This window comes from Bactrocera dorsalis, chromosome 1 (genome assembly GCF_023373825.1).
Source record: "Bactrocera dorsalis isolate Fly_Bdor chromosome 1, ASM2337382v1, whole genome shotgun sequence".
In the NCBI taxonomy this organism is placed as follows: domain Eukaryota; kingdom Metazoa; phylum Arthropoda; class Insecta; order Diptera; family Tephritidae; genus Bactrocera; species Bactrocera dorsalis.
Window position 1 is genome coordinate 42,528,277 of NC_064303.1, and position 15,849 is coordinate 42,544,125.

Here is a 15,849-nt window from a genome sequence, read left to right on the forward strand (position 1 = left end):
ACAAAAGTTATGTATGAAAGAATTATTTCTCTTTTAATGATCTAAATAAAAGTCCGTGAGTACCGTTTGTGTGATAACTAATTTGGTCGAAATTATTTGTTAGAGTTGTATTAACATAATAATATTAATTTTTCTATATTTTTTGTTATTTTCTTCTGCCGTTACATGCAGTATAAAACTATTAAAATTTTTGAGGTAATTCGTAATTTTTGTGATTAGCAGTCATTTTATTATTTTAGATCTTACTCTGCTTTTCTTAGAAAATGCCTCGGAAGCGAAAATCTGGTATATCCAAAATGGCATGGTAGTTTTATTGACTGGTGATTTCCGTCAAACCCTCCCAGTGATTCAGAGGGGGACACCAGCAGATGAAATTCAAGCGTGCATTAAATCACCACGCTTATGGTCAACAGTTGAAAAACTCCGTCTGAAAACTAATATGAGAGTGCATTTTCATAATGACGTGGATTCAGGACTTTACGCAGAAATGTTGTTGAAAATTGGTGATGGTTGTTTAGCTGTTGACGTTGAAGGCTATATATTACTGTCAAGAGAATTTTGTAATTTAGTAGAAAGTGATGTGGATTTCATTGCTAATGTTTTTCCGGAACTGCAACAAAATTTGCGTAGTGATCAGTGGTTGTGTGCAAGAACAATATTAGCACCAAGAAATGAAATAGTTAATAGGATCAACACTGATATTTTAAACGAGGTTAAAGGAAAAATGAAGGAATATTTGTCAATGGATACAATTATAGATACGGAACTAAGTACTTCATATCCTGTGGAGTTTTTAAATTCACTTGAACTATAGGGTGTACCATCACATAAACTTCAATTGAATCTAAATATACCAGTAATGCTTATGCGAAATCTAGATGCTCCTCTGCTATGCAATGGAACAAAGCTTCGGATAACAAAATTGGGACAGAACATACTTGGTGCTACTATTTTAACAGGTGTCGGTAAGGGAAATATTGTTATAATACTGCGGATCCCAATTATTTCCAGTGACTTTCCATTCAAATTTAAAAGAGTTCAGTTTCCCGTCAAGCTGTTACTATAAACAAGGCACAAGGACAAACATTACTGGTAGCAGGAGTGCATTTAGAAAACCCATGCTTCTCTCATGGTCAACTTTATGTAGCCTGTTCACGTGTATCTAATTCACACATATTTGCACCCGACGGGAAAACTTATAACATGGTCTACAAAAATATCCTAGATTAATACTTTGTATTTTATTTTTTAAAATTGTTAGAATTCAGAATTATTTATTTTTGTTACGGTGAAATATATTTTAACATTAGTTGTTGCATTTCAATACGCATATTTTAAGGTGTTGAATCTTCATTGTCTGTAGGAATTTTTAAAAATTGTTGATCTCAGCCAAGCAATAAAATTTAGTTATCATTTTGACTCATTTCTATTATTATACCCTTACACTTTATCTCTCATACTTATTTAATGGTTCTACTGCGGGCGAAGCCGCGGGTAAAAAGCTAGTAATAATATATGAGAATACCCACAACCAAGCAAACGTTGTAGCCAGATTTTGCTGATTTCTTACAATACATGTAACATATTAATGTCTTATTTCAATAATATATTGTGACAAAAAAATACCCGGATATTGTAATCGAAACACAAAATATTTAATTATTCATCAATATTTATTTTGTCGCCTACAAAGTAATCTCCATCAGATGTATGTAATACACTTATGCCAACGATTTTTTCCAGTCCTTGAAAATCTTTTCATAAGCACTTTTTGTGATGGCCTTCAGCTCATTCAGCGAAATATATATCACGACGAGTGATGTTTAAAAATACTCAGAATCAATTAATGTCTCTTCAGGGATTCACAAGGCCGTCATCTTGGTTCGATTTTGTTTTTACATTGAACCGGGTATATTAAATTTGTCATCAAGATTCTTACACTTGGAAGGAAACGTCGGAGGTCCTATTATATAAATGATGAGTATGACGGCCTTAATTGGTTTAGCCATGTCCTTGCCTGTATATACGAGCACTAATCTCTCAATTTTTTAGATATCGATATGAAATTTCGCTCACGCTAGGTATTAAATTTAAAAATTATGTTTAAAAATACTTAAACCAAGCAATTTTTTCTTATAAAAAAAAAAACAATGTAAGCGAATCTATTTACGTATGCATATATAAAAGAGAAAAATAAATTTTTAATAAACTACGAAACGTCTTTGACCAGCACTTCAATGAAATCTTACGACGATCTTCAGAATGACCTAGGGAGTTTTCCTGTAAAGCTTGGTGAGGAGCGGCATTTTTTTAATATTCGGAAATGATATAGATGCGCATATCTAGTATGTATTTTTAAATACACGTACTCTACTGTTTCCTTCTTCTTCTCCCGCCCAAAAGAGTACTTTCAACCCCTCCATTTTTACTTTCCACAAGCTTAAAGCAGCCTTCACCGCAATGCATCTACCAGTCATCTCTACACTGAAAAACAACCCCGCAGTTAAATCAAATACTTTCTGCAGTTAAAGTACAGTAAAACAAAAGTATTTGTTTCAACAACAAAACTCTTGACGGAAATACTTTGCTCTTGATTCAAATACTTTTTTAAATGCGGCACTTTTGAATCAAAAGCGGCTGTGCTTTTAAAAATCATCTTATTAAAATATAATATAAAAATAGTTGTTTTAAAGGTTTCGTATTTAATTTTCTTTTGATTACAGTTTTTTAAATGTAAAAGTATTTGTCACAACCATTTCGCATTTAATTTTACTGTTTCTCCATACGATGACAGGGAAGTTGACGCTTACATTTTTCCATCGATCATTCTAACAGAAACACGTGTTGCGTGAGTTATGTTTAAAAGAAACACTTATTTAGTTTTGTGGTATTCAACTTAGACTCTTTTAATTTTTATTAGTTTCGTGGTATTCAACTTAGACTCTTTTTTATTTTTATTTTATACAAGTGTTCGCCTTGCTAGTTCGCAACCAACTAACGACAGCTGGCCAGCCGAAAAACTGTCCGCCTTGCTTCTGATTTTTTCTCTCGTGGCGTCAGCCAGTCGTCTACGTATAGCGGTTTCTATGTGCGGCACCAATGATCGCTGAGTTTTTTGCATAAGCACATAGACGAAAAATTAGTATTTGCCTGTCGCTTCATTGTTCCAGGAATGTGCGACTTGTTGTACAGCAGAAGGGTCGGGGAAGATATGATAACTCGTGCGCAAATACTTTAATTTGGGTTTTATAGGTAAATAAGTATATGTGCTGAAAGTATTAATTTAAGTGAAAGTGATTACTTCAAGACGTTTCGCGTTTAGTGAAGCTGTGCAAAAGGAGCTTACATAGTTTGCATTTGCATTAGTGTGCCTGCCGCATCGCCCGCTGCTTACGGAGGCTGTTTAAAAGGGACTTCCCCAGTGATTTTTTTTATATAAAAGACGACATTTACGAAAAGCCTACTCTGCAGGTATGTCATGGTTTATATACACATTTATTTCAACAAAAATATGTGTTTAACAACAACTTTTGTGCATTTTAGTTTACACTATGGGTATTCAAGATATTTTTAAGGAATGGCCACGATATTTCGAATCCAATGGGTACCAGTTGATTGATATTGATTTTGACACTATGTTTCCTGGAAAATCAGATCTAATGTTTAACAAAATTGAAAGCGTTGAGGAAGCTATAACGAAAAAGCTTTTCCATTCATTAATAAAAGATAAACTGAACTTGACGTATTACGACGCCATGCTTGGAGCACCTGATGCAAGTAATGTCGATTTCTTCTATTGTGTGATTTTTGTTATTAACTTCAGGTTTTTTATTTAGATTGCAGGCATTATTATCTTATAAACTTACTACATGCAGTAATGACGAGCTAAATGAAAGCGCTCACTACGAGGGATTAACACTGCAACCTAGAGTTTTTGTTGTTGGTGGGAGTCCTCAAAACTTGAAGGAATTCTATGTCTGTGTTGACAACATTAAATATATGTAGTAGGTATCTTAATTAGGGCTATAGATTTAGTTGTAAAAATGTCTTTTGTATTCAACATTGAATATTCCGTAAAGAGCAAATATGTGTGGGTTTTCCTTCAACGATATATTTATGATATTTCCTCTAAGGAAAAACTTCCCAAAATTTAAAATATTTTAAACAAGCTAAATAATGTTCAATAAAAATGCACTTGAAGAAAGACCCACACATACTTGCTCTATAAGCGGAAATGAATTTATATTATTTGAAAATCTTTTTAACCATCTTAAGTATGTATGTGTGTACATGCATAGTAGTTGTCACTTTTGTAAACTTTACTCGGTACATTCTCAAATAAAATATATTTTTTATGAAAAAAGAAAGATATTGAAATTTTGACTGTACATAGGGAAGTGGGCGGAGAGGGGTGGGATGGGGAGGGGGGACACAACAATAAAACAAATACGATTACATTTGAATCAAGAGCAATTACTGTTAATCTCAAATACTTCTACTGTTAACATAAATGTATAAGTATTTGCTACAACAGTGCCCCGTATTTCGATCAAAAGTGTTCCACTGTTAATTTAAATACTTGACGCATTTACTTCAACAGTGCTCGCACTTTTAAAACAAATGCTCAAAGTATTTGGGCACGTTTCTAATGCAAAAAGTATTTGTGGCAAATGCAGAATACTTTGGTTTTACTAGTTTTTTTTCAGAGTACAGGTTTTACGTGTAGAGTGGCATTAAGTGTCATTATTTGTGTTGTTCTGTTAAATTACTCTAATACAGCAGCATAAGGCAACCGATACCTTTCTCACTCTCTCCCCAACTTTTGGCCTCTACGAAAGCTTCCTGTCCAGAATAAGTCGCAATTGTGTACAGGTTGAAGACTAGAGCCTCCCAATGATGAGGGACAAATATTTGGAATCTTATACCTATTAGTAAATAAAACTAGCCCAATTTGAATTGATGGCTAAACCACTTGTATTTACCTACTTGGTTACCACATTCAGATACCATTGAGTAAGATCATAGTATTTATGAATTTTCCTTTTACCAAAAGTACCCCGTTGTCGGCGCAGAAAATCATCATCAGCATTCAGAGGAAGGCAAAAAGAAATTCACCTTGCGGTGAATAGATAGGATTTAGATAGATACAAAAGATCCCTCCCTTCTTCTCCCTCCCTCTTTCATAACAAAACAAATGGCCCAACACCCTGATAAGTTTCAGAATCCTGCCGTGTACTATTGATCCCTTTTCGGATATAAAGATCCCAGGGTCTCTATCCCATGTCAATGAACTGATGTGCAGTCTAACATCAAGTGTTTGAGGGTTTCCGATTCACAGAATCCACAGTTAGCCAAGATACTACATCTATGTTAAATAAGTTCTTCTTGAGCCTGCAATGCCTAGTGAAAATTACGCAAGTTGTCTCTAGGGAAGTTGATTCCACTTTTAAGTCTAGTGAGGTTGTAACGACCTATTAGCAACTTTACCAGGCATATGCCTGAGAGTTGTTGCCAATACTTTTCCCTGCCCACTCTTTCCTTTTAGCCAGATGAGACGATTCGTATGCTGTCAAGATGGAATTTAAAATTTTAATATATCGGAAGTATGACCGACACTGAAAATTAAAAGTGTTAGGTTAGATAGTGAAATGTACTGAATTTGAATGACTTGTTTGCTCCTATGACCGGCTACTATGAAGTATAATAAGCAAAGGCAGAAATATTTGAAAATATAAAACAAAAGACAAAAAAACCAAACAAAATAAACATAACAATACCTACATACATACATATTATAAATGCAAATTTTCTAATAAGCATATTTCTCTATTCCTGTTTTAATATTCATACATACACTTAAAGTCAAAAAAAACGCCGACGGCAACACTTTTCCTGTTACGGAGCTTTTCTCCTCATTTGAAATGCGTAACGGAACTTTTTCGATTCCTTTATTAGTGTTGCTTTAATTAGATTTTTTTTTGTAATATTTCGTACCGGTGAATATATTAAGTGCCTAGCAATCGGTATGAAAACAACGAAAGCCAACAAAAAATGGTATTATCCGGGAAAGAAAAAGTTGATATAATTGCGTATAAGCGGCAAAACTTATCAAATGTCGAAATTTCGGGTATGGTTCACTGCAATGAATCTTCCGTAAGACGATTCTGGAAGAAATATTTGGAAACGGAGAGCTTATCACGCCGTCCTGGAAGTAGGCGTCCACGAAAAACAACTGAGCGTGACGATAGAGATATCGTCAAGATAGCTCTTCGTGACCGATTTAAAACTGCTCCAGAAATTGCTGCGGAATTAAAGAATAGTCATAACATGGAGATTAGCACCTCAACTGTACAGCGTCGCTTGAGAGAAGTAGATTTATTGGCTCACAGACCCGCTAAAAAGCCACTTCTCACAGCGAAAATGCGTTCCACCCGTTTAAACTGGTGTCTGGAAAGGAGAAATTGGACCACCAAAATAAATCTTTTTAGCTCAGATGCAGGATGCGTAGTGTGCCGCAGAAAAAATGAAAGATTTAGTTACAACTGCGTGCAGAATACGGTGAAGCATACCCCATACATAATGGTCCTAGGAGCGATAACCAGTTATGGAGTTGGAAAAATTTTTTTTATCGAACGCTACGTTAACTCTTCTGTCTCTATTGAAATCATTAAACACTGTGTTATGCCAACGATTGAGCAGCTGTCAGAGCACGAAATAAAAATTATATTTCAGGACGATTCTGCACCTTGTCACCGGTCGAAGTTGGTAGGTTTACCATCGAATCGAGAAATTTTAACTAATTTCTTTTAACAAAATTATAATAATACAACAATAATCTTTTTATAGGTAAAGGAAAATAAGACTCTTTTGGGAATTGACTCACTGGTATGGCCGGGAAATAGTCCGTACCTGAATCCCATTGAAAATATGTGGTCAATTTTAAAAAGAAAAATACGCCAGCAGAAGCCGACTAACATCAGTACTTTGAAGAAAGTAATCGAAACTACTTGGTATGATGATGTTTCAACAGAAATTGTTAAAAAACTGTGTGAGAGCATGACATCTCGAGTAGAATGTGTCATAAAAGCAAGAGGAGGTCATACCCGCTATTAAATTCGTTTAAAACATTTTATCTTAATGAATATTTTTAAAAATTTATTAATTCGTTAATAAAATAATAAATCAAGCATAAAAATGTATATGTTTTTAATATAACTACCGATATTTGCCACATAAATGGGGGAATTCGTATTGACCAAAATGGGCATTTGCATGTTTTACACATAAGCTCCGTATTATTTTTGCTGTTGTTGGATGAATAGCCTTAAAACTGATAACAGCTTTTGGAAGGAGAACATATATAATCATTTAGTAGCAGCTTAATGTAAACGGACCTTGTTTTTAACTACAAATACTATTTCCATTGGTAATACACAAATCGGCGTTTTTTTTTACTTTAAGTGTACATATAGACATTCAAAAATATATACATTACATTTAAAAACACAACTACTTGACTGCTTATATGATTTATATATATTTATAAAGAAGTATTAAAAACATAATTTAAATATTAAATTACCTGATGAATTAGAAGCTATTTTTTCTAAATAATTTTAAATTTATCGCTTTAATAAGAACTCGCTTAAGAACACACAGCTTATTTGCCAAATACGAAATAATTACCAAAGGGAGAAAAAAAGCAACGGTACTTTGCTTTGAAAGTAGCAGTAGTAATATTCGTTAGAGAACCTTGATGTTAGAGAGGATGTTATAACGCTTCAAAAAATAACCCTGTAAGGTCCAGCACCGGGTGTATACATTTTTTTCCCCGTAAAACTAATTTGAGCGGTTTTTTTATTGTTTATCAATGATTATGTTTCCTGTATTTGGGGTATAATCTTCAAAATCCGAGAGTAGTCGATAAACAAGTTACGAAACTAATGAACTTGCTAAAGTTAAGAAAAAAACAAGTGAAGAATTCATCATACTAGAATCCACTGTTTCAAATTGTTTGTCGGTTCTATCGACACAAAATGTTCCTACAGATAATTGGGACCCTATTCTGGTAACCATATGTATGTACCGCAGCATCATCAGAAAAATTGTTACTTTTCGCTCTCATCAAGAAGAAAATGCCCAACGCGACAACAAATGAAAGATTTTCCGACTACCAATATGAAATAGCAGAAAGAGCAGAAAAAAGAGTCAACACTAAGAACTTTAAGCACGACCACAATAGATTGCCAAGAGACACCATGTTGCTCAAAGGCATTAAAAGCTCAAAGAACCAGTTACCACCATACCAACTCAATTTGAGGATAATGCGAATAAATACCTTAATCCACAATTAAGGAAATTTCAAAAGTTAGGGAAACTACCCCCCATAACAAGCAAGACTATAAAAGATCAGTTAGGCTCAATAATAAATTAATATCCAGTTAACAATTTAATTTAATTGAATTTAATTTAATTTACATTAATTTTATTTAACTCTTATCTATCCTGATGCTGTGCTAATAACAATGACTTAGTATTATACTAGCACCGGTTTTTATCCCATCTTGTGCAGTAAGGAGAGCAGTCCATATCTCTCCTTATAATCCCTTTTGTAGTTTTGATGTTCACAGCTCTCACTTTGCCGTCCGAACCAGGGACTATATCGACAATTCTGCCAAGTGACCAATATTGTGGGGGCAAGTTGGATTCATGGATGATGACCATTTGTCTAATTTTGATGTTGGCTTCCGCTTTCAACCACTTGGAGCGTTGTTGTAGACGAAGAATATAGTCGTGTAACCATATGTCCCAGAAACGCTGCTTCAAAAACGTCACCTGCTGCCATTGGGTTAACGAAGATACTGTGTTCATATGGATGGTTCTATCTGGCATAAACAGTAATGACGTCTCAATCAATTGATGAGCCAAAGTTAATGCTTCGCCATCATTGTGGTCATTTGAAAGCGGTGTCAACGGACGAGATTTTAAAATAGCTTCTACTTCAAATGATTTTTTGGCAAAATAGATTTCATTGATTTTACTGTCGCCTCCCACAAACCCCCAAAATACGGAGCAATGAAGCAAAATTCAAAATCAGTGTTGGCGCTATAAAAAGTGATGTCATCAGTAGCCGCAGTAAATCCGTTGAGGTATGCCGCGTCTTTCTACAAAACGTTTTAGACAAAGTATAAAATTATTAGTAGAGAGGTCGGATACTAATTCTGCAAGTATGGCTCTGGATGCGAATCATACGAAGATTACTATGTATGTTTTGTATGGAGCTATGTATGTTTTGTAAATTTCCTGAATTTCAACAAAGATTTAATATAGCTTAATGAATGTTGAGCCATTTTAGCACGATCTCTGAATCAGTCCAAAAATATATGTCAGTGCAAAATTTTAATACCTTATCCTTAATTTAAGTCTTAGTCAGTAACAGTGCTGCATAACACATAACTAACGGGTGTTGCCCAAAATTGGACTTTCCGAATGGACCACCTAAGACGCAGCCGCGGTCAACATTTAAATGAAATTATCTTCAAAAAGTAAATGTCATGAACCAATCTAACGTTTCAAATAAAGAACCGATGAGATTTTGCAAATTTTATGCGTTTTTTTTTAAAAAAAGTTATCAAGCTCTTAAAAAATCACCCTTTACAAACGACGATTGTGCTTTAATCGGTGCCACTTTACGAAATCATGAACTTCACAGCCAGAATTAGATGTTGTTGTACATAACGAAGAGCTTCGATTTTGTTAACAAAGTTTAATTAAACTCCTTTAATCTGCAACCAAATGTTACAAAGATCGAGGTGTAATGTTTCATCCCAATCTAATCGGCGAATCCAAATTTCTTGCATTGTTGTTGCTCCACAATCCTCTCCCTCGCTTTATGAGAGTCCATTGCGGCGATAGCGTACCATTGATATTGATTGGAACCAATATGGACTTTCGGTTAGGGAAGCGTATAATCACGTGTCTCAATAACCCGAGGATATCAAATATTTTGGAAATAATTGATAAAACAGATCGCTTTGTAACTGACTGCATATCTGGTAATTCATAGCGATAAGAAATGGTGTCAGCTAAAGGTTTTCATGGCGTACCTAAATTTTGGTAATTTTTTTCAGTTGTTTTAATAACATCTTATTATAAGATGCGTCAGATAATTGTGTAGAATTCGAGTGTCATTTAGTAAGAGAAAGATCATGAAAACGACGAACTTCTTGTTTAGTTTTCCAATGCTATCTGCACCAGTTAACAAGTCGTCCACATAAAAAATTTCACGAATAGCAGACGATGCTAGAGGAAAGGCAGCTTTATTGACATCAGCAATATGAAATAAACTGCGAATAGCTAGGAAATGTGCAGAAGCCAAACGTAGGTTACAGTTTTGAGTTGAAACAACTGTAATGGGTCATGAGGTTCGTTTCTCCACAAAATGAGTTGATATCGTTGATTTTGTTCGTCAATATTGCCGATGCATTTTTGATAATAATGTGATGAATAGTTCTGGTTGAATTGTTGCTCCAACCATGAGTATTTCATTTAATGAATGATCAAATACAATTTAATGAATGATCGAACACAACCCGAAGCCTGGTCGTAGTACCTTGTGGACGGAGTACACAATGACGTGGAATTTATAGCGCGAGCTATTGAAATCAAAGTTTTTTATGGTAACCATGTGCCCGAGTTCAAAATATTATTTTATGTACGCCGCCTACATGTTTTTTAGTATTTTTGTTAGATATACTTCCTTGCATTGTAGAAAGAGATGCGAATATTATCGGAGAAACCTTGAATGGTAACCGTACTTGTACACGTCCATCACTTTTCGCTTGAACGTTTTCAAGGAAATGTTTTTCGCATAAACGTTCTTCTTCGGACAATGTTGTTGTTGTTTTCAATTTCACAAAAACGTTGAAGAATCGAATTGATATTCGATAGATTTGAATTTAGTGTGATATTGTAAACGGATAGGTGCAAATTTGAAAGCTTTTCTTAATTATCACCTTCAATCCAACCTAATTTGCTGTTTTGAAGGCGGGGTAAGCCTTTTCCAAGTGAAATTGTTGCTACTTGAAGGCTCTCAAAAATATTTCTGCATTGAGCAATAAATCTATACGTTGCGGTTTGTAAAAGTATGGATCCGCAAGTTGTAGGTTTTCAGGAATATTCTATTTACAAATATTGATAAAACTACTACTAATTTGTGTTGTAATCGCTTTAGTTATAACGAATTCTGACATGCAAGTAAAATCTCCAATACGAGATTTGATTTTCGCATTTACTGCATACTTTGAATTAGAACGCATATATTTCAAATTTCCTGATATGAGAAAAACCTTTTAAGCTGCAATCGCTTCGCTGTTTCTTCGGTGATGAAATTTAATTCCGAACATGAATCCAATAACACGCCAGCTAGCTGCATCAATCCAAATTTATCTTGTATGTATATTAATGCTGTTGGTAGTATCGCTCTTTTACGAGAACATGCGGTAAGTGAAACCGATGAATTGGTTGGTGACTGACGCGATGGATTCGGCGAAGTAAATGGCACAGATGTTTGGTCTTTCCCTTTAAGCTTTAACCACCTTTTTATAAATGAATAATTTGTAGTTTCAACGGTGGAGAAATGAAGATGTGAGTGGTTTGATTGATGACATACACGGCAACGAGATTTTGATGGACATTTAGATCCGGTGTGTCCTTTGCGTTTAGGTTGTCTACATTATTGCAATGTATACATTTCGACAACGCATTTAAAAATGAATTTGCATTTTTCTTACCGTCTAGCTTACAATCTCGATGTGTTACTATTGATTTTTCACCGTTTGAACGGTTTTCTAAACACTGACAGTGCCGATTCAGCCACTTGTAGCAATCGTTCCATGTGGCAAGTGGTCAAACTCTTGCTTTTGATTGTATGCTGATTTGGAATCAGAATCAATTTTGGTTGAGACGATATGAATTCATTATGTCGCTTTCTGAGCCCAACGAGAGGAATGAACCTTGAAGCGCTGTAGCAGTGTAGATAATATTACGTGGAATTGCTGCCTCAAATCCTTTCACACCCGGAGCGTTTAAAAGCGATGTAATATGATCTTGAATTAATACGTTATGGAAATATTTTTGCATGAGCCACTCTATAGCCTTCGGTTACCTGAAAGGGTTCGATGACGCTAAAGGCTGGTCCTGAAAGACAGTTTAAAAGATAGTAATTAAGTTTGTCCACCTTTGGCATTGTTGGATCATCATGCACCATATTACAAAAAGTGCAGCAAAAACGTTTAAATTCCACATATTTGCCGTCAAATTTAGGCAATTTGAGTGAAAGCAATCGATTATGGTAACTGCTAGTAGTTCCAAAAGTTGTTGCGTTGAAAATGCTAGTGTTGAACTCAGAAACGCGGTTTCTGGGGTTGATGACGAAAGTATTTTGGATTTTGTTGAAATGTATGGTAAATTCAATTTCTGCTCTCGATTGGTCTGACGGAGAAAGAGCTTCAATATTGTTCTGGACGTCACAAATATGTTGAAAATAGGATTCAACCATTTGTAGTTGACATTCGAGAACATGCGTATGGTTGAACGTGTTTGAATTAGCGAGGGGTTCTCATCAGCTATGTTAGGCACATACTTTTCTGTTGTTAGGCACTTGAATGCACCGAATAAAATATATTTATACGAACACCTGAGTAATGAAGACTGTGTTGCTGTTGTTGTAGATTTAGCAATAGCAAATGCAATCCGATGAAGCTGTTATGTGATGAGTCCCGTAAACTTGCACTGAGACTGCGACGACTTGACGAACTGTCGATAACTTCAACAGATGTTGATGAGAAGATCTCGAGCGTACGTTAATAAAACCAGGATGTATGATTACAGTAGCAAGTACGATGATGTGTGGCACGAATTGCTATCTGCGCTTACACAGAATATTGCCCGGGTACAACAAGCCTACTTATCCGCTAATTCAGGTTGTTGGATACCGCTACATAACTTCCTGGGGAGATGATGTGGGCAAATTCCATGTGATTGAACAAACGCAGAGCCAATTCTTGCCAGTATTACACAAAAAGAATTATTTAAATTAACTTTGACATTAATCTATTGGCTTTTCTTGATTGAAAATAATAAATGTAGAACACATGTCCTGTCACGGTCGCCAATTATGAAGGAGCCCAATAATAAATTAATGTCCAATTAACAATTTAATTTAAGTTTTATACTAATTTTATTTCTCAATTAATTTTATTTCGCTATCTTAATGCTGTTCTAATAATAATGTCTTAATATTTATGCTAGCTTCGATTTTTATCTCTTCCTATGCCTAATTTTTTCATTAACTATGTAAACTTGTGCGTATATGTTTATGAGGGCGTAAGTACCCAGTTAGAACAGTGACGGTCATGTTACCTAGTGACATGCCGGTAACGCGTGCCTGTTTAATTGTCACATTTTCCTATCACGTTCTTAAGGGCGAATCAAAAAAGCTCCCAAAACTTTTGTATACATGTGATCTTTTATCACCTTCTCGCTCACATATTTTCTGCTGTACTAAAACTATATCCTTCTTTCTCACACATTCATTAAATTTGGGACAAATCGACAAAACTGCTTTTAGGAAAGCGTGACGGTGCATTCTGCAATAGCCTAGTGGGTAAGCCACTCGCTTGTCAATACTTCAACCTAAAGTTCGAAACTCTAAAATATAAAGATTTTTGTTTTTTTATAAAATATTTTTTTTATTAATTTTAATAATAAAATAATTTTATTTAGATTTACGTTATATTCATTTCCTTCATCTTTTGACATTTTTTTTAATAATATAAAAATTATTTATATACATTTTTATATACTTACAAAAAATAATACATATATACATATACATATATCAAAAAAATTATTACAGTATTATATTTATCTTTCTTCAGCTTTTCGCTTCCTATATGTTTTTTGCTTAAATCTATGGTGGCTCATTTCGATGGACTTCCGCATTTGTTGATCGAAATTCGCAAGCCCACAAGTGATGAAAGAATCTATAAAAAATGTAATGAAAAATCAATTTAAAATACATCTTTTTAGGTTAATATGTACGTATGTACAAAATTTAGCATATAATATGTTGGACAACAGAAACTTTGATAGCGGTTGCTTGTCTCCCCTACCGTCCCAGTTACACAAAGCCAGGAATTCGTCAGTGTACGGATGCCGCAACACATCACATACACTGTCTTTCATCCTTAAAACACACTGTGTCTGTAATTTGAAGAACATGTTAAAAACATCTGAAAAAGGTGTAAACGTAATAAAGTAAAAATATTTAAGAAACAATATATTGGATTACCATTTCCATCCACAGGCAAATTGTTTACTTGTTGCTTTGAGAAGTTTGCCTCTGTGTTGTAGCAACCAGAAACGTTGAACTTCTTCCGTTTAAATGTCAATTTTTCTGCAATAATAAATGCATAAAAGTAAATTGAAAACTAAAATGACAATTTTACATGCACCTTTTACGGGAGTCGAAGACGTTGTTGGGCATTCCTCCAAATAGGTGTCATCAAAAAGCACTGGTGAATCCATCTGATTAAGAAATAAAAATATGGCAGCATTAAAATTCATTTTAATTTCATTCATTTCTTAACATAATATATATAAAATACCGTCGGGACAATGCAATATTACAGTGAAAAATACTAATTTGAAAATTCATGAAATAGATGATGTAAATCCCTCCACATCAGGATCACAATCAAAATTTACATCTTTTTCACAAAGTTAGATGCACTTAGATTAAAAGCCCTTTTCCCGGCTCACATATGCACTAATTGTATTTTGCTTCATATTGAATTATTATTTTCTATACTCACCCTTTTTCCAAATATAAGTACAATAATAGACACAAGATGTTCACAAATATTAACGAAACACAATTCTAAAAGATTTCAATATTTATTTTCAATAATTTTGCAAAAATATGCACAAGCACAAATCTGCACAATTCTTTATCGACGCGTTTGTAACCGAAATTTTTTTTCTTCGAATTCAATTTGTCACAACGAACAAGCAAATGTCAAATTCACGGTATCATGCTGTACGCTTTCACATCCATCGTTTTCAATACGCGGTGACAGCTAAAAAAATTGTTTGTCTTCTTTTGTTTTATTTTTGCTTAATATCTGTTGAGTGAAGAGCTTATAATATAAAACAATCAAAAGACACAATAGATTGACTTCTTACTCATTTCAAAGATTTGTGAGGGAGTGTTAGTGACAAGTAAAAATTGTGTAAATGTATTGGAGTTTCGGGTACGCAAGTTTTGCTGGAATTATACCACACTTGTAGACATGAGGGCCGTTGAGGTCATGACAGAAACAAATGATTTCAAGTGCTGGCGCTCTTGTTGTTGTGTGGCATAAGAAAATAAATATACTTTTAAAACTATTTTGCACATTCAAACTTTCAAGAGATTTGTGTGTTTACATTTATGACAAATAGCAGTGTTGCCATACTTTGTGTCCTGAAAATATAATCAAAAATCTTTTTCATATTTACAGATAAAAATGATTCAAAATGAAATATTGTTATTTATATAATAAATAGAAATAAACTTATTATAGAATGCAAAGTTTTTCAGTATTTCTCTCCTTTTGATTAAAATAGGTGTTCGATCGATAAGGGTTATTTTTTTTTAAGCGCGGCCGAAGGCCGCCAGTGCAGAAAATAGTTCAACACAAAAGAACTATTAATACCCCGGTGTTGGACCGACCAGGGTCGGTTTTGTTTTTTGAAGCGTGGCCGAAGGCTGCCAGTGCACAGAGTAGTTCGACACAAAAGAACTAT

General features: G+C 34.4%; 1 protein-coding gene across 3 annotated transcripts; it reads right to left on the reverse strand.

The window, feature by feature from the left end:
* Positions 1 to 14,049: 14,049 nt before the first annotated feature.
* On the reverse strand, positions 14,050 to 15,363 carry LOC125775582 (uncharacterized). 3 transcript variants are annotated; one of them, XR_007421206.1, is made up of 3 exons: positions 14,877 to 15,363; positions 14,517 to 14,589; positions 14,050 to 14,458 (listed from the first exon to the last, which is right to left on the reverse strand). XR_007421206.1 is itself a non-coding variant. In XM_049446229.1 (3 exons), exons 1-3 carry the CDS (start codon positions 14,641 to 14,643, stop codon positions 14,068 to 14,070), a joined length of 459 nt encoding a protein of 152 aa, XP_049302186.1. In that variant the 5' UTR covers positions 14,644 to 15,363; the 3' UTR covers positions 14,050 to 14,067. The 3 variants fall into 3 exon arrangements, 1 of the variants encoding a protein (XP_049302186.1); XR_007421207.1 differs by having other exon boundaries at positions 14,050 to 14,294; positions 14,354 to 14,589; XM_049446229.1 differs by having other exon boundaries at positions 14,050 to 14,294; positions 14,354 to 14,458; positions 14,517 to 15,363.
* Between the last annotated feature and the right edge of the window lie 486 nt (positions 15,364 to 15,849).

Bases quoted from the DNA above. Each gene is read 5' to 3' on its own strand.
- LOC125775582 (XM_049446229.1), bottom strand. From the start codon at position 14,643: ATGAATGAAATTAAAATGAATTTTAATGCTGCCATATTTTTATTTCTT. The intron at 14,459-14,516 runs GTGCATGTAAAA...TTATTATTGCAG, and splicing joins GTCTTCGACTCCCGTAAAAG to AAAAATTGACATTTAAACGG. The intron at 14,295-14,353 runs GTAATCCAATAT...CACCTTTTTCAG, and splicing joins TTTGCCTGTGGATGGAAATG to ATGTTTTTAACATGTTCTTC.